Source organism: Gadus chalcogrammus, chromosome 23 (assembly GCF_026213295.1).
Source record: "Gadus chalcogrammus isolate NIFS_2021 chromosome 23, NIFS_Gcha_1.0, whole genome shotgun sequence".
Lineage (NCBI taxonomy): Eukaryota > Metazoa > Chordata > Actinopteri > Gadiformes > Gadidae > Gadus > Gadus chalcogrammus.
In genome coordinates this window covers 7,607,595-7,634,756 of record NC_079434.1, presented here as the reverse complement: position 1 = coordinate 7,634,756, position 27,162 = coordinate 7,607,595, and the positions used below count along the sequence as shown (strand labels likewise).

The window sequence follows — 27,162 nt, the reverse complement described above, 5'->3', positions numbered from 1 at the left end:
TTCTTTTCATTAGCATTTCTCAAAAGGTGCATTTATAGCAGGAAGAACATGAAGAGAACATAATGTCAGATATTGCAGATATTTGTGTTAAGTTGTTATGCTTATACATTTTTTATCAATCATACACCGGCTCTATTGAGCTCATACAACATTTTGATTTAATTATTGTTTTCAGAAATACAAATTCAAAATATTTCAAACATTACTTGTGGTAGATACCGCTATAAATGCCTGTGGGGAGTTTGGCAGAAGAAAAACAGGATCTATAATCAAACATTACGTATAATAATATCATATTTATGCACTGGAGCTGCAATCCTCAGAATTTGAGGCAAATATAATTGATATGATTGACTTAGATCCTAGATACAGTGATGAAATTATTGGCAATCATTTTACTTCACAATCTTACTAAGGATTGGGGCTTTGTGTGTGTGTGATTAGGATATGTTATTAATGGAATACACACTGGTATTTATAGTCAGTCTTTCTATAATTTGTTGAGAGGTTATTTTGGCATGTGTGTATGTGTGCGGATGCCTGTGTTTGTATGTATGTGTCTGTGTGTGTGTGTGTGTGTGTGTGTGTGTGTGTGTGTGTGTGTGTGTGTGTGTGTGTCTGTGTCTGTATGCGTGCGTGTGTGTGTGTGTGTGTGTGTGTGCGTGGGTGTGAGTGTTTGTCTGTGTGTGTCTTTGTGTGTGTGTATGTGTCTGTATGTGTGTGTGTGTGTGTGTGTGTTGTGTGTGTGTGGTGTGTGTGTGTGTGTGTGTGGTGTGTGTGTGTGTGTGTGTGTGTGTCTGTATGCAGTGTGTGTGTGTGTGTGTGTGTGTGTGTGTGTGTGGTGTCTGTGTGTGTGTGTGTGTGTGTGTGTGTGTGTGTGTGTGTGTGTGTGTGTTTGTCTGTGTGTGTCTTTGTGTGTGTGTATTTGGATATGAGTGCCGCAGTACCATCAATAGCAATTTAGAGAAAATGACTCTGCATGTTGCCTAGCAACAATAATAACCTATAATTTGGCCTTTTCTTTGTTTGGTAAAAAGGTAACTCGAAATTAGCAGCCTGTAGGCATAGGCTATAGCAGAAATAAGTATGTTTGGAAAAGGAAGAATCTTATTTTATAAAGTCAACATGACATATGATCAATATAATATTATTGTATTATAACATGCATTCTTAATTATTGTAAATGCCAATAACATACATGTTATTGGCAAAGAAAATACTATATTGATCCGAAATGGGAATTGTGGGATAAACAAAAATATCTTACACATAACCCCCATCCCCCCACATACACTCGAAATAGACATTTTTGATCTTTATATCTATTCATGCAACTAAACATTTGTTCCTTCATAATCTGAGTCATTTGCCACTCTTGCTAATTGAGATGATTAGCTAGATGAGCAAAGCTACGCTCAGTGTTGTTTGCTGACAGAGTGTGAGGGTTGGACCCCCTGCTGCGCCGCGTGGGCGCTTGTACAACACATATCAGTTCCTTAATAAATACTTGAGAAAACGACAACATAAAAGACAAGACATAGTATTTCCATCAAATATTCAGAATAACAGTACACGATCACTCAGTACAGAATCACTGCAATGCTTGCTAGCGTGAGAAGTCAGTGACCGGTTCCAGTTTGTCTTCTCATTATTATTCCACCCAAAGGGCTGTCGCAGTCGACGCTCTCTTCCATTGGCCCTGTGTAAATTCTATTTACAGAGTTAATTAAGTGAGCCGCAGGAAGCTGTATAAATTGCCTCTTTCACTTACAGCTTATATCACACACTGCACACCGAATGTAGATGTTAGTGCTTTATTATAACATATAGGTCACTGGGGAATATAGGAGAAATCAGCATTATTTGGTCATAATAACCGCTCATACATACAAAGAGAGATTACAATAAATGCCTTTTGTGAATAGGAAAGTGAAAACAACAGAATAATAATAACAGAATTAATAATAGACTCTCTAACGCTAGCTTTGACATTGCCAGATATTTCACACACAATTGTAATGTTGTACTACCTCTCAGCATCGATATATCAGTCATTGAGATACCCAGAGGGCTTTGCTTCAATGGATTAGGCCTGATTCCTCTGATTCAGATAGACTTCACCGAAGACGTCTCCAGACAGGCAGACAAAGCAATGGTTAAACAGAGCATGTCGGGACAGTTCTCAGACAAGGGCATGATCAGCTGTCATCATTAGCCAGGCAGACTGATCCATACAGATGAGTGCTGGTTGCCCTCAGATTGGTCGAGCTAAATACTAGTACATTTTGGTTAGCCTGAGCCTCTCATTCATTATTACAGATTATGGGAAGAGGTCTTTTCCTTCTGAGCAAATCAGTATTTGAAGACGTGATGCTGATTATTTAAAATGCTGAAACTACAACTATTCATTGCAGTTTTGCTGCAGAGCCAGGATCGACGAGGGCAAATGTGTTCACTTTATATCTGCCAATAGCCTTCCAGAACTCTGAATTTGGGAATATCTTAAGGTGCGGCCACACCAGACGCGTACCTCGCGTACCTCGCGTATAAAATCGGCCATTTTTTCCATAGGGAACCATTGTTTTATGCGCGTATGAGACGCGTACACGCGTTACATGCGTATAAGCAACATTTTACTCGCGTTAGGGGCGTATGAGGTTAGGGGCGTATATATACGCGCGTACATATACGCGCGTACATATACGCACGTAACGCCCGAGGAGTGTCAAAAAAATTGAACTTTTTACGCTCATACGCGCCGCAATAGCCAATCAGCGTTGAGCTTGACCCGACTCACTGGCAGAGAGTAGTGAGCTTGGACAGAAGCATACGGCCGACATCTTCTTTATTCTGTGTGGAAATAGTAACATAGTTACGCCATTAATGGTTTATGGAAACATTTTTAGCGAGAAATGTGCATTTTACTTTCATATTGTTCGCATCGGTGAATGTGAAGGATGTTTGGTTTGATAGTTATGACGAAGAGGGAACGCTCCGTTCACTTACATGGACAGAGTCTCTGGTTACTAAGCAACCTCAACGTCTTGGCGGACTATATATCTGCTGATCAACACTACGAATGCTGCAAAACACACCAGACACACCATGTGAAGTTATTTAACCCGATTATTGTTATTTATATCCGAGATTATTCAATCTAACCCGATCTAAACTCTATCACCCAAACACGGCGGCGTTGGGTTTCCTACCTCGGACTCCAGCGCAGCCATGTCCATGGCAGCCACGGCCGGCAACTTTCTTTATTCTGGGTGGAAATAGTAACACATAGTTATGCCATTAAATGCGTTTATGGAAACATTTCTAGCGAGAAATGTGCATTTTACTTTCATAATGTTCGCATCGGTGAATGTGAAGGATGTTTGGTTTGATAGTTATGACGAAGAGTGAACGCTCCGTTCACTTGCATGGACAGAGTCTCTGATTGCTAAGCAACCTCAACGTCTTGGCGGACTATTTCTCTGCTGATCAACACTACGAATGCTGGAAACACACCAGACACACCATGTGAAGTTATTTAACCCGATTATTGTTATTTATATCCGAGATTATTTAATCTAACCCGATCCAAGCTCTATCATCCACCCAAACACGGCGGCGTTTGGGTTTCCTTCCTCGGACTCCTAAATCCAGCGCAGCCACAGGCTGGGGGGGGGAAGTTTTGGGCGGTCTCATCTACGCGCGTATGCGTACGCGCGTATCTGACCATTTTTGACACAAAATGGTCAAGCAACATTTTAGCTGCGTTACGCGCGTACATGGTACGTGAGGTACGCGCTTGGTGTGTTCGCACCTTTAAGCTTGCTTTGCCAGCTGTGAGAACGGCGTCTTCGTCATGTTAAATAGCGTTTGAAGATAAAAGTCAAAGCCAAATTAATTTGCTACCATCTCCGGCTCTTTCTTCGCCCTGCGTTAGATGTTGCCTTTCAAAGTGCCGTCTATCTATTAGCAGCTAGCATAAAGCAAATCATTTGAATGACAATAGCTAGCGCCGTAATAAGGGTGTCTTCTTATTCAAAGCATCTGTTTGACTTTTAAAAATAAGTGCAGTAGATGGGTACAAACATTGTTCGTATGTTGATGAAAAGAGCTACGGTAAATTAGCCAACAAAGCTAGCAGAGAAGTCAGCATACTGTCTATCAAGTGTGCTTAGCCTAGCTAGCTAATCAAATCTAAAGTGAATATGTTGAATATGCATAGGAATATTACCTGATACTAAATCAGTGCTGCTTGTTTGTTCGAGTGTATGAAAAGGAGACGATCAAAGACATGAAACAGAATTAACTCAGCATGGAGATTTTTAAACCCCTTTATTTGTATTTACATTTATTCTACAAGTGGGAGAGAGTGAAAAAGATAAAGAGAGTGTGAGTGAGAAAGTGTGTGTGTGTGTAGATAGAGAGAGCGAGAGATAGGAAAGGAAAGGAGACAAAGATTGAGGGAGAGAGATATAACGAGAGTATGAGGACGTAGACAGAGAGAGAATGAGAGTATAATGATGTAGACAGAGAGAGGAGAGAAAGAGGGAATGAGAATATAAGGACAAAGAGAGGGAGAAAGGGAAAGTATAAGGAAAGGAGACAGAGGGAGAGAGAAGGAGAGAGAGTATAAGGAAAAGAGAGGAGAGGGAAAGCAAGATAGAATGTGAGAGAGAAAGGGAAAAATATGGTATAAACTAAGGAGACAGAGACATAGAGAGAAAGGATAAGGAAAGGAGACAAAGAGAGCAAATGAGACAATGAGGAAAGGAGACAGAGAGAGAGAGAGAGAGAGAGAGAGAGAGAGAGAGAGAGAGAGAGAGAGAGAGAGAGAGAGAGAGAGAGAGAGAGAGAGAGAGAGAGAGAGAGAGAGAGTATAAGGAACGGAGACATATAGAGGGAGAGAAAGTATAAGGAAAGGAGACAGAGTGAGGGAGAGAGAGTATAAGGAAAGGAGACAGAGACATCAAGAGTTTAAGGTAAGGATACAAAGAGACAGTGAGTATAAGGTAAGGAGACTGAGAGAGAGAGAGAGAGAGAGAGAGAGAGAGAGAGAGAGAGAGAGAGAGAGAGAGAGAGAGAGAGAGAGTATAAGGAACGGAGACATATAGAGGGAGAGAAAGTATAAGGAAAGGAGACAGAGTGAGGAGAGAGAGTATAAGGAAAGGAGACAGAGACATCAAGAGTTTAAGGTAAGGATACAAAGAGACAGTGAGTATAAGGTAAGGAGACTGAGAGAGAGAGAGAGAGAGAGTGAGGTACAGAAAAAGAGACAGAGAGTGAACAAGGAAAGGAGACAGAGAGAAAGAAGAGTCTAAGGAGAGAGAGAGAGAGAGAGAGACTTTTGACTTTTAAAAATACTTATACTCGGCCATATGTTAACTCAAAAACATACATCATCTTTCCCCTTTTGTTAAGTCAAACCAAAAGGAACAAAAAATAAAAACATTGTCTTAAAACTGGAAAGAGATTCCATCAGTGGAGTTCACTCAGCATATGACACCACCAATGCACCACCGCTGGTTGAAACACAACAACTCATCAGTCATTGTATAGTATGCAAAATCAGCTGCCACCCTGGTCCTGACCATCACTTTAAACACCCCCACTATATCATTCCCATTGCCCTCCTCCCTCTCAGTCTTGTAGGTTTTATAGATGGCTAGCTTTGCCTGACCGAGAAGGAAATTTGCCAGTGTACATTTTCCTTTTCTCTCCTCACTGTACCGCACTGAAAATACTAACAAATTCTGATTAAATGGAAACCCAAGTTTCCCCAACAATGTCTGCAGAAGAGAAAACAAAGGTAACAATCTGGAGCATTGAGAAAAAAAAATGAAAAACCGTGTCTGGGGCTGGGCAGAAAGGGCAGGTTGCCATGACGTTGTGGTTGAACCTTGAGACAAAACGATTAGTGGGGATGGCCAAGTGAAGGACGCGCCACTGCAAGTCCCCCACTCTTTTGGGGATGGGAGGCTTGTACAGCAACCGCCATGTGGGAGAGAGGTTTGGTGGAACCTGTTCATGTTGCCCCCACTTGGTGTCTGGACGACTGGCCAGCTGCTTGAAAAACAGGGATTTTCTGCATATATGATAGCGTGACTTTAGGTCAACTGAGGCAAAAACTAAATCAGTAAGACCATTAAAGGTCAGCAGGTGTCCCTGTCCTCTAGATACGCGCTTAAGAGATATCCAAAGATCAGGGAAAACCACACGTTCTTGTATTCCAGCAACCACGCTGCTTGCTGCAGCACTGAGACTGCAGGGAGCGAGACTCTGAGCCTGCCCAACAGGTCAGCCACCAGGCGCAGAGACCTCAGTCCAGTCTGGGCACTGACCTCCACTGCCAACTTCCACCTTCCGTTCTCATGGTCTAGCAGGTGACCCAACTTGGTCATACCTGCTCCCAGGAAAGCCGAGATCAAGCTATCCCCGACACTCTCTTGGTTGGGCATGAGACAATTAAAAAAAGGGGCTCTTCTGTACCATAATGTTCATCTGTTTTTTTTGACACAGTTACTATATTCCATGCTTCCAGGACGGATTTGCAAAAAAAAGGGAGATGAAACCCTTGTATCCATCGATTGTTCGTCATAAGGAAAAAATGTCTGTCCAGGGAAAAAGCCCCAATGCCATGCATCACTGACCGCGCTAAGGTAACCCAAAGCACACTGTCGGGCGCATAGAGGAGACATTGGGCCGTCTGTAGTCTCATAGAAGCGACCTTACTTGCTAGGTGAATCAGTCCCTGCCCTCCTTCAGCCACGGGCAGGCACAAAACCCCCGGGGCCAGCCAATGATACCTATCCCAAAATAAGTTTACAAAAGACTCCTGGAGCCTACAGAGGAGGGAGACAGGGGGGTCAAGTATGATCGCTCTGTACCACAACATCGACGCTGCCAGGTAATTGACTCCCTCCCAGTTCTTATCCATATATGCAACAGTTCCTAGATATACCCCCAAAAACTTAAAACCATCCAAATTCCAGACACAACGTTGTGGCAATACCGTGGAGCAGATGCAGCTCCTTGGTAGGTTTGTAAAACCGGAGGGAGCACCTACACATCCTCCTGCGACTGCAGCATCACAGTTACATCATCCGCATAGGCTGTAAGTGACACGGTAGGGGCCTGTGGAATCCCTGGTGCAGCGATGGTGCCCAGGCGTGCCCTCAGCATTACAAGGAGAGGTTCAATAGAGATAGCATAAAGAAGCCCAGAGAGGCCACACCCCTGCCGTATTCCTCTGGAAGCAGAGAAAGTGTCTGGTGAGTGAGACGTTTATTTTAGGGATGCTAAAAATGTCTATAGCTTGATGAGGCCTATGAAAACTGGACCAAACCCAAAAGCCTCTAAAGTCCTAAACAGAAAGCCATGATCGACCCGATCAAAAGCCTTCACCTGGTCTAAGGAGAGATGGCCCAGGTTCAGCTTATGATAGGGAGTGGGAGAGAGAGAGAGAGAGAGAGAGAGAGAGAGAGAGAGAGAGAGAGAGAGAGAGAGAGAGAGAGAGAGAGAGAGAGAGAGAGAGAGAGAGAGAGAGAGGGAGACTATACGGAAAATAGACAGAGAGAGAGAGAGAATAAGGTAAGGAGACAGAGACAGACTGTAAGGTAAGAAGACAGAGAGTGAGAGAATAAGATAAGGAGACAGAGAGAGGCGAGAGAGACTGTAAGGTACGGAGACAGAGAGAGGAGAGAGAGACTGTAAGGTAAGGAGACAGAGAGAGAGAGTATAAGGTAAGGAGACATAGAGAGTTGTGGGTGTTGGTGGTTTCTCTCCTCCTTGCAGGTGACCTTACGTCTGACGAGCCCTAATGGCTCAAGGTATCGTGTTCCTGCTGCCAGTCACTGTGTCCAGCCCAACTAACTATCCCGGGTTAGAGCTCATTTGCAATTGATGTCCAGGAGAGGAGTGGCGAGGACACACTGCCACGGAACACAAAGACAGCCCACAAAACTATAATAATGACGTTGGAACACCAGACCCCAGAGTAAGACTGATAGCGCTATTCTTTATTAATATCTGGTTATATTGGTCAAAGGTGCAGTAAGTGGTCCTAGGTGTTCTGTTCACTGGCTAAACATAAAGTTACAGGTTTTGAGAAGGTGGATGGGGAAGAACTGTGTGTCTGTGTTTGTTGTAACAAGCTCTGCTGTTAACAGTATGAAGACAAACAACAATGATGTGGCTCGCACATTTTGCATGCCCGACATTATTTGTTTTCTTTGCTCCTTGTAATCAACATGACTCTAAACAAAACGAGGAACTGTGCCGACGAATTACCAGAGCCTCTTCAGAGGATAAATCCAACCATAGCCAGTTCCTTCACCTTCAATTATGGATCAAACCCACCAACAATTCTCGCTATCATCTCTCATTTATATAGCATTATTTATTATTCCCCCCCAAAAAGAAATACGTTGTTATTGGAGCAACATTCGCATATTCTTCTTCTCTAATCATCTATTTTAGTCTTCTTTCCTTCTTTCTGTGAACTACATTATGAGTGGTTTTTATCAAGGCTGTGTTGAGGAGTTGGAGATGAAAGCTAGCTAGCTAGCGAGCTCTTAACGAAGTAGCCAACCGACAGCTGGATCCAGAATCATGATTGTACCCATGAAGAAGCCACAAAACGGAAGACACGGTCTGGCTGTCCTCTGTGCGTAATGAGCGGCAAGCCCTCTGTACCAGGGACAGACATGAACCCCTCATCATAGCGAAAAAAGATTGAAAATTACAGTTCATAAAAGGCCGACCCGGTAACCATGGTGACCTCCTTGCTGCCAAAACTAGAGTGCACTCAACACACACACACACACACACACCTACACAGACAGACAGACACACACACACACACGCACACACACACATCCACAAATGTAACCACACAAACGTATTAATATGCGACTTCTACGTACACACACAGATACACACACACACACACAAACACACATACAGATACGCACACACACATACACGAATGTAATCACACACACTTATTAATATGCACATTCTACGTACACACACACACACACACACACACACACGCACACGCACACGCACACACAAGCACACACACAAGTGAACACACCCTTATACACATCCACATGCTAACCTAATCACAGATACACAAACACACACATTGCTGCACCTATGGCTTCTGCATGCGAAGGACGTTTTTGCATACAGTAAAACTCACCTATTGTGGATAACCCCACCAAAAGGGCGTATGTCCTTCTGTGAATCTGGGGATCTATTTTGGAAATAATCTAGCTAGATGCCGTGAGAACATGTTAGACAGGAGATTACCTTTATTTATTAATCAGGAATGTGGTTCCAATGATACCTGCACACTACCTCAGACTGAGCAGCTTTGTACTGAACCCAAACAAGGCCTGCCCAAAGACCCCTAATGCATGAACATTCATCATTAGTAGGCATCCTTTAACCAGATGTCTACCTACTCCTCAATGAATGAAATGTACCTGAAATCACTGTAAGACACTTTGGTTAAAAGGGTAAGTGACGAAATGGTAAAACAAGTAGGGTCATTATATCTCCTAACTGTCAGTGAACTGGACAGTCATGACAGTGAAGAGAAAGAGAAGCAGGAGAGAGAGGTGGGAAGACAATCCACCGGGCTGGCAATGCCGTTGTGCTTCGTTTCTCACAGCGCTGTGTTGAGCTTGGATTACCAGGGAGAAATATCGGCCTCGGCACCTTTGAAGTGGTATCAGTTAGCAATGGAAACGGTTGATACGCAACCATGTTTAAACAAAGAGACAGACGGTCAGAGGTTTGGTAATGTAACACGCTCACCTCAAACAACTTGCTCTGGGTTGAACAGGACGGCTGAGTTTCCTTGGCATGCATAATGAATGGCTAGCTAAAAACACAGGCAGCTTGGATTTTTAAAGATGGTGCAAAAACGTAATTGGAAGAAACCAAAGAGCTTGCCCGTGTGTATGTACACAAAAAGGTTGTGAATGTGTGAACTTTATCTCTGTACTAATAGACAGACAAAGTCATTTTCCTCTGGCTCAATAAAGTATTCAAACTAACTAACTCACCCTGAATAAGAAAGAAACTCACAGCGCTAGAAGCGGCATCAAAGGACAGCTGTGACGGTGTGGTGCATTCTCGGGCCAAAGCCGGTCCACTTGAAATCAAGGACTCCCCACATACATCACACAGACAGCAGGGACGCACACAGTATCATGTGTCCCAGTCTGACGGGGTCCAGTGAGTGTGTGTAATGGAGGTCAGAGGAAAACACCGTTTGTAAGGACCAATGGGGGGCCTGGCAAATACTCAGCTGACCCCCATTACTCGTCTGTCTGTAGTTTGACATTTCAAAAAGGGGCTTGGGGCTCCGGGGGAGTTAGGGGGGAAGCGCGGTGGGGGAGAGGCTGGGTGGGAGGGAAGGCCACAACGTGAGCAAACGCTTCAAGGTCCCCTTGAACTTCTGAAGCACTGAATATTACGTCACATTTGTCCTCTGCAACGTTGGATGAGCCTTTTTTTGCTTTTGCTGCTTTGAATACCAGATGTGGCGTCCATAAATGAATAAAACACTCGATTTATGTAACATTTACCTTAGGTTCAGAGTCATGCTTAGATTCATACATAAATTTGAGGTTCAGAGATTGTACTCTCTGTAAAAAGCAAACGAGAAAAGACAGTGAAAAAATAAGCTAAACTCGCCAGAAGTGTTCCTGCAAAAGCAAACATCTTCACGTTGACTAAGTCTCTTTTGACCCTCATCACACAACCAATTTGAGATCACAGGTTTCATATCTGGCCCTCTCTCTTTCTCTCCAACTCTCCTTGCGTCACTGGCTTCATCTTAACTTAATCAACTGAAAAACAAAACTGAAATCTCCCCTCTGCTTGTGTCTCTAGAGGATGATCGAAAGCCCACCAGTACCGCTCAGTTCCCAAGCAGCCAAGTTGGGGTGAGGCAGCATGTCACCCTAAGGGATCTATAACTAACGAAGTAATTAGCCTAGACTGTCTAGAGTCAGTGGCTTAGTCAGTTACATAATACTGGATGTGGCTGCAGGTGGCTACGTTTATACCTGGCTTGGCATACAGAGGAAGGCTGTGTTTACGTCTACAGACATGGCCTCAGCCAGACCCACGGCAGTCGCAGCTGGAGAACCCCTCTCATGCCTCCTGTTTCCCACAGGGGTCTGATCCCATTGGCTGTTTCCTACAGGGGTCTGATCCCATTGGCTGTTTCCCACAGGGGTCTGATCCCATTGGCTGTTTCCCACTGGGGTCTGATCCCATTGGCTGTTTCCCACCGGGGTCTGATCCCATTGGCTGTTTCTCTGCCCATTAGTAAAGATTGGTTAGGGGATGAGGTCCACATTTTGAAGCTGCATGAGACTGACTGAGATTGCTTGTTGTACATGCTGATTGGTGGATGCTTTAATGAAAAGTGTCTTGCAATACTGGGAGTGCAAACATACGGTACTTAGCATGGGTTGCAGGAGGGAGGACTAAACCCCAAACCCTGGCTGTGTTAATGCCTTGCTCTACCAGTGGAGTGAGACTGTGAATCAATCTTCTTACCCTGGCAGTGTTAATGCCTTTCTCTGCCAGTTGAGGTAGACAGGGAATCAAACGACTAACCCTAGCAGAATTTAAACCATGCTCTAGCAGAGGAGCTAGACCTATGCTAAAGGAGCTAGACCTTTGTATAATTGTAACCCTAGAACCCTAGACATGCTTTACATATGCCATGTAACTCTGTACCTTCCTCTACAACAGAGAGGTTTTGATGGTTGAATCACCAAGTCAGAGAGGGCTGGGATCAAGGTTTCAACCAAAAATAACATGGTCAACTCTGTTGGGGCTTCCTGCAAGTGCTCCAGCTGCCCCTATTCGGATGATGAATGGCCATGGTCATGATGACTAACAGGATGTTAGTCATCACTAACATCCTGTTTCACATGAACACACAGCATCAATAATGTTGTATTCAATTTTTTTTAAATACTTCCTTTTTAGCGCTTTTGCATGATAAAGCATCACCTTTAAAAAAGTAATTCAAACTGAAAGTACTTTCTTTAATCTAGTTGAACTCCTGCATTAAAGATTATCTGCTTTCAAGTCAGCCACCAGGGGATTCCGGTCCACCTAATGTTCCTCAAATCCAAATCCTTCTGATCAAAATGAAAGGATATTAACAGTATGTGAGGCGAAAGCGAGGTGAAAGCTAACTTCGGCAAGAAATCCAAATACCAAGCAAAACCACAAAAAACACAAAATAAAGCTTGAATGAAGGTAGCTGGGGGCAGAAAAGCTTTTCCTCATTAAAGAACAGATAAGTGAAGTTCATTAATTACAAAAAGCATGAAAGGCAGCCATACCCCTGGGTTCCTCCGAGAGTAAGCGTAGCAGTATGACCGTAGCATCGTTCAGCAGCCACAGCTTACCTCTAGGACCAGCCACAGCTGGTCTCCACACTTGGCGTCCTTCTTGTAGAACATGCCGTAGAACTTGACCACGTTGGCGTGGTCTGAGAGTGCCTTGAGGATGTTGTACTCCGCCTCGATCTCCTCATCGATGTCCTGCAACACGTAAATACTGATGAGTGAATACCAGCATTAGTCCACTCAGATCAATACATCAATATTATCCTTGTAGGGTGATATACCATTTTACATCAGGCAAGTTTACTCAAAGACTTTGAGATTATTTAAGCTAAACAAACAAGGTGCATCGGCACATATCCACAAATACGTTTAGGCAATATTATCTCATCATTTTGGTTTGAACTATTTGGGAGCATGGGCCATTGTGTATGTGTTTGGGGTGTAGTAAGGTGATGAGTACTGTCATAAGATCTACACGCCGACGTATATGCATGCACACACGCACAGAATCCCCCCCCCCCCCCCGCACACACGCACACATGCACACACACACACACACACACACACACACACACACACACACACACACACACACACACACACACACACACACACACACACACGCACACACGCGCACACACACACACACACACACACACACATCCCCAGCTCATGGGGACACATCCCCAGCTCATGAGTCATGTTTCATTAACAGGTAACATCCAAGAACCTACATGTGCCAAACTAGCAGAGCTCGATGCAGAGTCCTGTTACATTGACAGTTGGCATAACATACTTCTATGTACCACACCAGCAGAGCTCCATGCATGGGTCATGTTACATTTACAGGTAATATCCAAGAACATACTTTGTATATCCCACACGAGCACAGCTCAATGCAGAGTCCTGTTACACTTCCGTGTTTACTACTTAATCATTTAGCAGAGGCTTTCATCCAAAGACACGTCCTGTGCATTCAGCCACATGTCATCGGGGAGCAGGACGGGGTTAGTTTGAGGCATTTGCTCAAGGCTACAGGTTACAAGGCTACATGTAGACAGTGGACACTGGAGATTGAACACAATTCCGTTTGGCTAGGAGTAGGCGGTTAAATAGAAAAGGATTTGACATATATTCCCCACCCCTAAACATTTCTTGGCACAAGGAGGGATTTCAGAGGATAAACCGCTCCCACCAAAAGCACACGGTTCTGCTCAAACTCCCCATGATCCATTTAATCGTAATACCCTAAATTAAAGGACTTGGCCCAGTTCCTACCCCAGCTGTTGGTGTTGACATGAATATTACTGTTAACTCCCCCAAGGAGGTTATGTTTTCAACCCCGACGTGTGTCTATCTTTGTGCAGGATATTTCTAAAGGTTGAGCATGGATCTACACCAAATGTGGTGGGTAGGTTGGTTATGGGCCAAGTAAGACATGGTTCATTTTTCGTGCCTATTCGCCAAAAGGGGGAGTGATATGTGTCAAAAAGGTACACAACATCCCATCGACTTGCGTAACAACACCACAAAATGATCCTGAAAGGTTTGCCAAGGGTTGATGATGATTGTTTGGTGACCATTCCCAGCCCCTACCACTTCTTGAGAATCTTTAGAAAGGGGGCCTTGTGGGGGTGTCATCGGATTCATTTCAGACCAGCCGATAGGCTGCCTCCAAGCCAGGCTCCCCTGTCAAGCAGCTTCTTTGGCTGAGCTACGTGCTCTACTGAGCCCATTTTGAAGTTATTATTATGATTATGTATTTGAATAGATATTATGCATTATGATTATCAGTACTAGTATTATAAGTAGGATTGGTGGAATAAGTAGTAGTATTGCTATTGACTATTATTTGTACCAATATCAATATTGATAGTTATGTTGATGCTAATATTGGCATTATATAGTATTAATAGTAGTATTTATGTTAATGCTGTAACTAGTACTCTTAGTACTGTATGGTAAAGCTATAATAATCAGCTCATACTATAAAACACACAGCGGACCAGACTCTGAAGGTAGTTAGAGAGAGCGCTCACGTGGATGGGATCCAGTATCTTCACGGCTGCTTTGCTGCCATCCTGTTTGTTGAGCACCTTGTAGACCTTGCCGTAGGTCCCCTTCCCGATGGTCTCCACGATGTCCCAGGTGTCCGTGGGATCGGGGAAGTGATCAAACACGATTGATTTTCCTGTTTGTGGAAACATCTTGAGGAGAGATCTCCTGAAAACGAAAAGAAAAAGCCATTGAAGTCACCAAATATTTTACTCACTTTACAGATCGAAAATAGTGAGATAAATCCTATTTATAATCGATATTATGATTATTAGTTTACGAAAACAACAAAATTAATTATCTGACTCAAATAGCAAAGAGTTTTGACAATCATGCCGCAGGCCTGAGATTGAAGACCACTGTGTTGTTGATGGAGAGAAAATGCCAATTGAAACAGGACTGTGCTTTCCAGCCTTATAACCTTGGATAACCCTGCTTAGCTTAGAGAATGGTGGTGATTAGGAGCTGATTAAATAGTGGTTTCAACTATGTGAAATATGTGTTTTCCTTTTATGTCCACTTAGACATTGTTGTGTAGGTTGTTTATTGTGAAAGAAAATCTCACCTTTTACCAACAAGAACCATTCAAAACAAAGTTTAAATGGGCTGTGAACTCAAAATTGTTTTGGTACATGGTTCTAGGTTTTATATGATCTTCAACACAGTGGTAGGTCTATATGTCTCGCTCAAACTACTTCACTGTTACTGAAATAAGCCCATAATTTAGAGAAAAACAGAGTAAAATAATATGTTTATGCCGTCTCTGCCATTTGTGAATGATCCACTCCGAAATCAGGTAACATTCTTTATAGTAAACTGTGCCTTTCATTAAACTCTTTGACGTCATGACTATGGGACCCCAGTGGGGGTGTGTTTGGATTTGTGAATTTCCGTCAGGGCAGCAATTGTTGACGGCTGCTTCCGAGAGAGGATTCTGTTGCTGTGGGTCTTAACCATGGGGACAAAACACGCCCCCCCTTGAGATCTCAGCCAAAAACTGAAATAATCTTGATTCTTCAAATTCAAACTCAAAAAAGGGGTTCACTTACACTTTAACGTCACCTATTTATTATTAAATAGAGAAGATGTACCTATATCACTCCATTTATGACACATAGAATGCCATTAGTTATAGCTCATAAATATTAGCTGGATATTAGCTACATGCTAGTAATATGCTAGCTACATGTTAGCTGGTGTGTATGGGACATGGAGGACACCATGGGCTAACTCTGTAGTCTGAGACTGATAATCACTTTCTATTATATTTGGGTCAGGATCAGATTTAGCCAGTCTACGATGAAATTTTTAATCCTTTGTGGCTTTGATTAGGTTTTGAAATGGTGCCTGTGTTTATGAGCATTTTCAAGAGAGATGAAAATGGATAGGACTTTTAGGGGGAATATGTATTAGGGTAGTGACATTTGATAATTATTGATTGATTTGTTGTGGTCATAGGTGCCATTATCAGCTGTCCATAGCTGTCTGTGGTGCTAGTGTCATCTCATTGTGTCCATGCAGTCTGGGAACCTTGTTTATAACAGACATAACTCTGTTTTATTGTCTGTCTGCTAATTTTGTTGGTGTCAATGAAGCAGTCTGAGACAGTCTGACATTGTCACAATAGTGAATACATAAAATGATGATAATTAAACAATTTAGTCATTAAATCTCTCTGGATTCAATAAAAGACATTTGCTGCATTTAAAAGTTAAAACATTTGTAGAAGGTCATATTTTACTTCTGCACTCTCATTGACTCCATTGGGCCGCAGGCCAGCTACTGTCTGACTGTTTGCCTTTTTTGACCCCCACCATGTTCTTGGTGGGGGTGGATGTTCAAACACTACTGTTCCTCCCAGGAGTATGTGAATCATGTTTGTATTGGCCTTGACCTACAGTGCAATATAAGATAATCACATACTTAAAATAACCTAAGATAAATTCTGTGTTGGTATAAATATAAAGGACTTTTACCCATGGTTGACCCATGTGAAAAATGTTCAACTTGTTATTTCGTAGCCTACAGAACCAATAGCGTAAGTAGTATAAGATGAAGACACCATCTAGCACACAGCTTTTCAAACACACCTTGCATAGATCCTAGAGAGCAAGGTTACACCTTTGTAACCTCTTACCTGTTACTCTATCCAAAGATTCAAACCACAAAATGACCTCAAATAAATTACAGTAAAAGGACTAAAAGAACACCAGTAACTTACATTGTCTGCCTAACCTGTCCTGCATCCTGTTTGTTGAGGTTTTGACGAGCATTAATCCATTTGTGTGTATACTAGCATACTAGAATGTAAGTAGTGAGAGGCTAGCAAGGCTGCGCATGTGAAAGGCTAAAGTAGGAGGAGCCAATGTGAGCTAATCTCACTAGCTATTCTGCCAGCCAACGAGCTAACGATTTGTAAATGGTAGGAGACACTGCCGCGGGATTAGCAGGAATTAGCCCCTGGTGCAGCGAGAGCCCTTCCACATATAGGTTCCCCATTCATACACAGAGTAAAGCTGGTTTGCAAAGTGTTTGCAAGCCTGTAGCCAGGGCCTTAGCAAAGGCCTTCAGAGCTTTCCCACATTGTGATGGGGTCCTGTATCTGGTAAGCATCATCAATGTTGATGGATGGGTTGAAGCTGTCGCTCAAATAGCAAATGACACACCACTTCCATAAACACTATCCATGGACATTATCATTGTTAAATCGTATGTAGATCTGTTGCTGTTACTTTACCACTACTATTAATTCTGTCTTGACATGTTAGGGCATCTTTAGAGCTGTTGTCAGCGGGAGCATGTTAATAACTCATATCAGAGCTCAGACAAGACCAGAACTGTGATTCCGCACAGCCACGACTCGATCTTATCCCTAATTGCATGTTCCGAGCCATTAGTGTACTATACAAGGAGGTAAGTCGTGTAGGTAATTGCACTTGTTGGCCCAATGTACGACGGTGGCTACCTAACCAGCAGACTTGTTCAATAATACACCAGCGGGACTATGGGTGACAACAACCGGCGACACGGGAGAGTCCAGGGTGAAACCTAAGGCCCCACACTGGACCACACATACTGACACACACGTGGTCACACACATAAACAGACAGACCTCACGTCCACACACACAGACTTGCAGATACAGAGACACACAAGCCCACACTCTCTCTGGAAGGAGAGAGAGAGAGAGAGAGAGAGAGAGAGAGAGAGAGAGAGAGAGAGAGAGAGAGAGAGAGAGAGAGAGAGAGAGAGAGAGAGAGAGAGAGAGAGAGAGAGAGAGAGAGAGAGAGAGAAAGAGAGAGAGAGTCTAATTGGGATGAGCCCTAGTCCAGTGGCAAGCTGCCACTACTGGTTAGCTTTCAGGGATACACAGATACTACATTCTGTCTGTATATCATGCTATTAATGCTCTGCATGTAATTAAGAGCATTACAAGTGTGTGTGTGTGTGTGTGTGTGTGTGTGTGTGTGTGTGTGTGTGTGTGTGTGTGTGTGTGTGTGTGTGTGTGTGTGTGTGTGTGTGTGTGTGTGTGTGTGTGCGTGCGTCTGTGTGTGTGTGTGTGTGTGTGTGTGTGTGTGTGTGTGTGTGTGTGTGTGTGTGTGTGTGTGTGTGTGTGTGTGTGTGTGTGTGTGTGTATATATGGTTAACAATGTATATGGTTATATATATGTATGGTTTGAGTGTCCATCCAGTGCTGTATGAGTCTGAGGAGAGTTTGAAAAGGACAGTGGTTTTGTCCACTTAAACTGAAACATAAGATGCGGACAGGATGTCTTAATCCCACAAGCCCTCACTTGGCTTTACCTTTCAGTTCAAACACATCCCAGCTCATATGACAACCTATCGCAGCTCAGTCTGAGTAAGTATGTCTTTTCTATATTTTCACAAAGGACTGATAACAGTACTAAAGATCACTTCACATACACCAGTGTGAGACTGGTCGTTCTGGTCTAAAGTTACCAACAGTATTTATTTACATAATTGAAACCGATTTTTCTTGTGACATCGTGAAATTATGAAATTATGTCATAGTCTGTGCATACATCCCTAATATCCCACTCGGATAATTCAAGTTGTATAAAGTGTTTTCACAAAGGAGTAAACCCTTAGATCTTTACTGCAATGATTATCCACTAATATATGACTGATCATACCACAATCAATACCTACTTGTGACTGAACTAAAATAACTTTATAATATACAGAACCGGTAACTTTAACTAAATAAGACAATCTTTAACACAAGGGACAACTACTATAGCTTAGCCTCAAAAACACATCCTGACTTTCATAGACAACATTTAGCAAAGAATCTATAGCAGGCAAAGAGAATACAAAGTTATAACCTGTACTATTTACTGACCTGCGGTTGGTGGTGGAGTGTTGCATAAATAAAACCAATAAATACAGCGATATTGCGAGCAAAACATAGATTCCCCTGCACACACACACACAAACACTATGACTCAAACACACACACGACACACACACACAAACACACACACAACGCTCATCTCAAGCCACTCCCAGAGTATGCAAATACTACCGACGCACAGGCTTTCCTTCAGTTCAACAGACAAACAAATGCAGCGAGTTGGCAACTCAAGACACACTCACACACATGCACACACACATTCGCACAAACCCCCTTCACAAAGCAGTGCCTCAGGCCTCCCTGTGTCTCTAAATGGTTTACTCTCCCACTGATGCCTCTCAGAGGAAGACAACATGCTGAACAATCACCTCTGGATGTTGGCAACTGTAATCGAAAGCACCTGGGAGTCCCTGAATGACTTCTCTGGCCGGCCATGTATTATTGATCAGCCTCAGGAACATAATATTGCCCGGCTATGGGCAGAGTTATTAGGGGCAGATAATTAGTTGAATGTGTCAAGGTAAAACAGCAAGCCTGGTCCCGTAAGTAAACCGCCATGGCGATGACAAGATAGGATAGGGGGGAGTAGGATTCAGAGGCTGGTCTTACAGGCTGCCTGGACGGTTCATGGGGAGGCTGAGGGGGGCAGGAGAGGTGAGGCCTCCAGTGGGTGTCCTGAAACCTGAGGCAGGGATCTCTTACGGATCTGGAGAGTCGGCCAGGGAAAAGACCATGCCAGGCCAGGACATGGAAACCGGAAAAGGGATGGATGAACAGGGCAGAGGTGTCGCATCCAAGTGGGAAAAGTCTATTTGAAATTCCAATACGAAATTCTGAAATGTGTCCCATGGATATGAATCGCATGTGTCATACAATGAATATGCAATAGTATATAATAAGATCGTTTAATTATGAAATTTATGAAATAATGAATTGCCAATATGGTAATACTTGATGATAAGGTGCCATTATAAATAGCAAACTAGTCATTACCTAACCCTTTGTTAATATTTGTTAATTGTTACTAAAATATCTATTTGGCGCAAGGTAATCGTTTCTTTTCACTGACCACGGAGTGTCGCTGGTTAGGGTTAGGGTTGTGTGTTAGGGTTAGGGCCGTCTGTTAGGGTTAGGGTCGTGTGTTAGGGTTGGGTTGGGGGTATGCAAACAACTAATATTTAATTAATGATGAAAAACTATTAACTTGTGCCAAATAGATATTTTAGTAAACAATTTAGTAACACCTTATTATAAAGTGTTACCGCCAATATCCGGCCTATATGCTTCATATGCTTTTAGTATTTTTTATTTGTGTTTCTTGAGTGTGTGTGTATGCATTCAGATGTTCTACAAATTGAAGCAACTGCCATTGCATACTGTATGTATACCCTTAACCAATTTTTTCTTCTCCAAAAATGTATCCTTGATTTGGAATTCTGATATCAAATCTGCCTGTAGATAAGATAGGGACAGGTAAGACTGGTTAAGATATGGTAAGATAAGGTACCGTAAAATAAGACTAGCGAAGATGAAGAGGAGTTAAATCGTCAGTTGCATATTGTCATTGCTTCTTAAGGGGACCCGATACCTCTGGGGAACTCTAGACGTCTCCTGATCTGCTCCAGTACCTAAAGTAACCTATTAGTGGTGTCCAGTTCACCTCCTCAAAAACACATTAACTCTCTGTTTTTTTCCCCGGCGGAGCTCTCAAAAACATTGTCTTCAGCAACAGTAACACAAGACTTTAGGGGGAAATGTGTGTGTAGTCATAGGTTGAAGTTCATTGGTCGGTACAAAGTACTTCCGGGGTTGAAATATTGATTCTTAGTTGTAATTAACTAGCTAGCTAGCTTGCTGAGGTAAAGTAGTTTCCTCTATATGCTGCTGTGGGTTAGCATCTTTAGTATTAAAACAACTGTGTTCCTCCTAAAAGGTGAAAATTACTAATAATACAATGCCCAAAACTATCTCCGGGCTGTAGAAAATTTAGAAAATTCACAAAAATGAGCTGCAGATTAACCAAACCAGAACATGTACACTTTGAGGAATTTGGAAGTACTAGTTAGCAACATGAAGTCAGGAACGTGAAGATTTAGGAAGTACTAGTTATCGCTGTCATCTTTATTACTAATATCACATTGTTTTCTGATAACGTGGTTTCAAGTAAGATTACTTGCCCTTACAAGTGTACAAATCAATGTACACATAATGTCCAATCCCTGAGTAGCTCAACTACAACCTGCAAAACCTTCATCAAACAGGTACGCTAACAGCTAATGCTCGTCAATCAGCAGCAATTACAGGCGAGCAGCAGGGGCCGATGGATGATCACAGGAGAAGTCATCAATCAGCTAGCGGAGGAGTGGGTGGGGGGGTTAGGGAGGTGGTGTTTTTATTTGCCAATGACGAATCAATGAAGCGTTGATGTCTTTGTCCAGGATAAAGGACCTTTGTTGCTTCTCCCCAACGTCCCCACAAGCCTCACCGACCACCAACACACCCCCGCCTCATCCACACTTCAGCCAAATACCCACCGCATCCCAATTTTCTGAAGGTGAGCCCGCCTTGAAAAGCCCCTCCCCTCGAGCGAGTCCCTTTCAGGGTTGGCCGACGAGTCAACCTCATTTCACGCTCCACTGCCTCACAAATGGCACGTTGGAAACCGAGCCCTCCGGCCTCCAACGCCACTATCTTGGTATCCACGGTGATCCACGCTAGGTGACGGTCTGGCGGTCATAATGGCCACACGACGGGAGCGGGATGAGGGTACATTGCCGGAGACCGACCTCCGAGGATCCTGGTGTCTGACAGCTCGTAGCAGCCGCCATAAACAACAGGTGGTGGCGGGCCGTTGCTAGGTGCTACAGCGCTAATGCCGCCCCTCATTAATGGACAGCATTTTATGGTTACATTAGGCGCTCTTAGAAAGAGGTGTGATGCACACATCCAAAGGTAATCCACAGGTGCTAGACAATAGTATTGAATATAAGAAAAAATTATCCCTTTTTTCTTATATTAGACGCTCTTCCTGACCACTACAGCCACTTTCATTCACCCGTGCATGCCTACACCGATGGTGTTGTAGTGGAACATGTTAGGTGAGGACTAGCTCCTTAACAACAGGTATGGCTTTCACTCAGAACACTTCGGTTAGGGTTAGTTGAGGTAACCCGCTAATCCATCTAGTTGATGGATGAGCTACCCTACCTGCTTTTACAAATTGTATCAAAACTGAGATCAAGGCAAGTTCCGGTGGCTAATCGGGTGGGGCGCGTATCATTAAGGCTCAGGGCCATATCGTGCATCCATCTTGCATCTTGACTTTCTACACGACGAATGTTTTGTAACTGGCGTGTTTGCAACTGGCGTGGAGCGTTCTTTTCCCTCCACAGGCACGCGTCGCTAAATGAGGGAATGATCTTGCGCCCCAAGAGGCGGTTCCGCGAAAGGAGGTGCTTGTTCTGGCGCAAACATTCCCTTGTGCTATTTTGCAGTTTCAGAAAACAATTCCGCCACAAACCAGGAAATACCTGGTTTAAAGTCAGTGGCGCATTGTTCAGATGCTATTTTAAGGGTGCATGCATAATGTTGCTTGTGCACCACGCGCATACAGTTCGCTTCTCTCATCTACCTAGCCACACATTCTTGGTAAATTATTTGGGAAAGAACAGCTGATATAGCTAATCAATTGTACTTTTAAATCAATGCATCTGCAAACACCGTACAGCAAACACATATTTTCTTAACACAGACATCGTGTACGAGCCCATAACTTTTAGGATTGATGAGTAGTTTTACCGCGAGCGAGTGTTTAAAAGAATGAACGAATGCGGACGTGCTTGTGTGCATCAATCTGTTTAAACACACGCAAACTAAACAAGTAACGCATTATACAGTCCATGGCAATGTATATTAACGGGGGGACGCATGCAAATTAGGAACACAAGTCGATAACGATAATGCATACAATACTGATAAGAAAACATGTTTGTTAATGTATTGCGTAGCCTATATCATTAAATAGAACCACAGTTACCGCATATCATATGTGTTAAGTTTTCTTTGCTGAAATTTATTTGAGGACTAAGTATTTCTGAAGTTGTGGATGAAAACGCTATTCCATATCTGAATTAGGCCATATTATTTGGCCATAAACTGAGCCATTTGATGTTTAAATTTCATGTGGTCATGCATCTGTCTCATTGGAGACTGCAAATGTGCTGTCAAAATATCACCTTGTCAGATTCAAATGCGCTCATGGCTCTTAAAGGGGATGGGAGGTGGCACTCTCAATTGTTTATTGCACGTTACGCCCAAACCACACCTACGGTTAATTAGGCTACTTCAGGGTAACCCTTTTTAGATTTTCGCCGGGCGCAAGAGTGATTTATCCGCCGGTAAAATAGCAACATCACCATAGAACCGCCCACAAAGCTATCTGCCAGTGGTCCTTTGCTGGATGTCCTCCCCTTCATCCCTCATACTTTCCTGTCTATCTCACTCTATAATAAAGCATAAAAATGCTAAAATAAATAATACGATTTTTTTAAATAATAATGAGGTTGACCAGCTGAATACGTTTCTTGCATTAGCTTAATAGACCCCTGCGATTTTAGAGCTAATATAAGTACCTAATTTGACCACCAATTCATAATGCCACCAGCTCCAGCTCTAGTTTCTGCTTCTACGCTCAGAGTAGTCAAGACAACACCATATAGTTGTATGGTTATGAGTGAAATGAGACCCTATAGGCGAGACTTTTTTACCATTCTGCCAATACCAATACAGACAGAAGATTTACCTGGATTCAGCAGATGCTTCATGAACCAACTCCAGAGCGCATGTCCGTTAACCTTGTACCTCTGAATAAACTATTTTGTTGAACCTTTACACCTCTTCATATCTAGCCACGAAACCACGATTCCAGAGGCTTAAGTATTACACTCATCCCAACCTCCTACAATTTAATACAGAAACAAATAAGTCAAGAGCTGCCATGGTTCATGTGGCGCATACAGTAGCTATTTTAGGCAACAAAATGTGAGATATTTCACGCAAGCTCCGAGTTAATAGGATTTATTTCATAACGGGTAACCTAGATGGTTCTGTACTAAATCCCTAGAGTCTCACACACTGCTGAAAAAATATGACATTTTGGTGAGTCACCGTGTTCTGACAGCAAAGGATTAGAGATCTGAAATATCTCATCTCCCAATAATCTTCCACTGGGGTAAAAAAGTTGAATAAAATGTAAAATGCGAACAAAGTAAACACACACACACACACACACACACACACACACACACACACACACACACACACACACACACACACACACACACACACACACACACACACACACACACACACACACACACACACACACACACACCGATAACAAATTAAGTACAAGACATTCAATACAATTAATATTTAAAAAGAGAAAATAAAATTATGTAAAACAATTCTTACCAGTTAGAGATGTGTCTACTTTTCAGAATGCGTCTCATCCTCATGTGTCAGCAACAGAAAATGTTTCATAACATACCTCTGGAAAGGCTCTAAACGCAATTATGTTGTTGCTGTTAGAGGCATCGGCACTAGAAATAAATAAATAAAAAATACCTGTTCTTTGTTGAACGCTGCCCACTCAAACATACACTCATTCCTGTAAGTGCTTGCTACATGCACGTTAATGGATTAGTCAGCAACTGTTACGAATCTGCTACGAGCATCTTACATAAACTCCCATCCACACCTGAGTCATCTGATAGTTAGTAAAAACAAAGCCATGAAGGTAATCGCTGGTATCTGCTGGAGCTAAAGTCAGGTGTCTTGCAACAGTGGCTGGAGACTTAACATTGTTGAACCTTGACCGGCTTTTGTGTTGTTTAGCCGAGCATCATTTTTTTTTATAAATAATCCTCCTTTTTTTCTTATTGTTTAATGCCATACCGAATGAGAAGTTTTAGTAGTTGTATTATTATATACAGTTAACAAAAACAGTATTTTAGTGTAAAAGTTAGTTCTGAACACCAGCCTATAAACCATGGGCTTTGCAGCCAATCAAAAGTCTTGTCTCCTTGTTTACAACCAGATAAAAGCACTTTACTTACAGGCCGAAACCAAAACCCAACTCGTTTTTAGAAGTAAATAAATATCGACATGACCTTTGACGAGACACACTTTTATGTAAATCCTTTTGACCGGCATTTGGCTGCCACTGTGGTTAGAATTGCTTGATTGAAAAAGCTTGATTGATTAATGACTACATTGATTGACTCCGTCGGTTTTTGTGTTTCTTTGTATTCGTGTGTGTGTGTGTGTGCGTGTGCATTTGTGTATGTTTGTGTGTATGTCAATGTGCGTGTGTGTGTGTGTGTGTGTGTGTGTGTGTGTGTGTGTGTGTGTGTGTGTGTGTGTGTGTGTGTGTGTGTGTGTGTGTGTGTGTGTGTGTGTGTACACATGTCTGAATCAATAGGCAATCAAACACACTTCTTCCTAGCAGTCGATGACAGGGTGGATGTTGTCTTTGAGTTCATCAAAGAGTAGAAGCTGTTTTTGAGTCAGTCAACAATCAACATCACTTTGTAATGTGCCTAGAGAAATGTGTATGCTGAATATATGATTGTGTCTGTACATCCCTTAAGAGTAAACCCAAACACATACATAACATCAGCCAGCTCTGGCTATAGTATGTCTCCATTGAACTCCTTTTCCCATAATACTAATTCAAAGACAATTAATGAACCACGCTCCCTGGCCAGCACAGTTCCACAGACCCTAATTGGCCAATCAGCCAGCAATCAGGGACGTCTTTAAGTAGATTTAAACAGACATGCTGTGATTGTCTGCAGCCAGACTGAGGAGGAGGTGGAGGAGGAGGTGGAGGAGGAGGAGGAGGAGGAGGAGGAGGAGGAGGAGGAGGAGGAGGAGGAGGAGGAGGAGGAGGAGGAGGAGGAGGAGGGGAGGGAGGAGGAGGAGGAGGGGATGGGCTAGGGGGAGGCACCATGGCAAATGTACGTCCTATAGCTGTGAAGGTTGAGTGAATGAGGCTAATGATGGGGCCATTGTTGTGGACACTGCATGAGTGGCGTGAATGCCTGACAAGATGGCTTCCGCCGCAGCCGCCAACATGAGCTGACTGGCGGATGCCATTGTCTGGAGCCACTGGTGCATGGCGTCCACAGCTGTGTCCGTCCTTACAAGCTATCAAGAGCCGCTAAAAACGGAAAAAATTGACTTTTGGCTATCATTGACAATGCGTGTGCCCGGGCTGTTTAATGTAAGGATTTGATCTTGTGTAAATAGACAATAAAGTTTATTTTATCTAATCTAATCTAATCTAATCTAATCTAATCTAATCTAATCTAATCTAAGGTAATCATATATTTTATTGTGTGAAGGTAAAAACTAACACAAACTAAAACCACTTTGACTAGGTCTACTACTGGTATTCTTGAACTAAAGATAGGCTTATAATATGACCTCTAATTTTGTGTTATTTGAGGGAGAGGGCCAACCAAATGCCACAACTAATGGCCTGCAATTTTTTACTTGTACTTGTTCAGTTGAAGAGAGAGAAAAACAAATAGGCTTACTTTTCATATTCACTATTTATCTCTAATTTGTTATTTCTGAGGACAGTGCAGTGAGCCATGCCTGCTAGGACGCTTACATAACATGCTAATTCAGCTAGCGACAGACACAGCGAATCATGACTACCGTCAAATTTAATTAAATGTTCCGAAAATACATCAGGATTACGGAAACATTATCATAATAGTAGCTTTTTTTAAGGCCAAGTTAATGAACCGTGCTCCGTGGCTTATTTGATGTCTTTCGAGCACATGATACGACTACGTCTTTGATTCCCGGGTAAATAATAATAATGGCCGCCCGCAAGGATCAACTTGCTTCTGTTTGACATTTGAACACAGCTTTCTCTGTCTTTTCATCTGTGGACCTAAAAGCCACGAGCAGTTTCTATTGGCTGAGATGGAATTGGGTTTCTACAAAGGTCAAACGACGACTGGCTTTCAACAAGAATAGCTCACTTCCAGTCGCAACAATGGTCAGGATTGTGTGAAATGCAAATTAGTACAGTATTATGAGTTAGAGTTTCGTTTTGTGAACTGTAATGAGTTATATAATGGAGGGTAGACGAGTTAAGAAGCAGATGCAGTTGCTGTGTCCTTATCTCCTAGAAACAGTATTTGCATAGTGGATTCAATAACACCCTAGAAGCCAATGACTCAACGGACCAAGCAGTGCTTTTCTACACAGTGGACTTCCTCTTATATTTATTTATGCACTTGTGCTGTATGCATGGCTCATTTCGTACTCGAC

General features: G+C 42.8%; 1 protein-coding gene across 1 annotated transcript in view; it reads right to left on the bottom strand.

Moving 5' to 3' along the window:
• myo3a (myosin IIIA) overlaps positions 1 to 14,605 on the bottom strand; it is a 38,643-nt gene extending 24,038 nt beyond the window's left edge. The window contains exons 1-3 of the mRNA XM_056584793.1: positions 14,423 to 14,605; positions 12,444 to 12,578; positions 7,399 to 7,403 (exon numbers count right to left, since the gene is read on the bottom strand). Coding sequence (XP_056440768.1) covers positions 7,399 to 7,403; positions 12,444 to 12,578; positions 14,423 to 14,590 — 308 coding nt within the window. The 5' untranslated portion in view covers positions 14,591 to 14,605. The remainder of the gene's footprint in view (positions 1 to 7,398; positions 7,404 to 12,443; positions 12,579 to 14,422) is intronic.
• Positions 14,606 to 27,162: the final 12,557 nt, after the last annotated feature.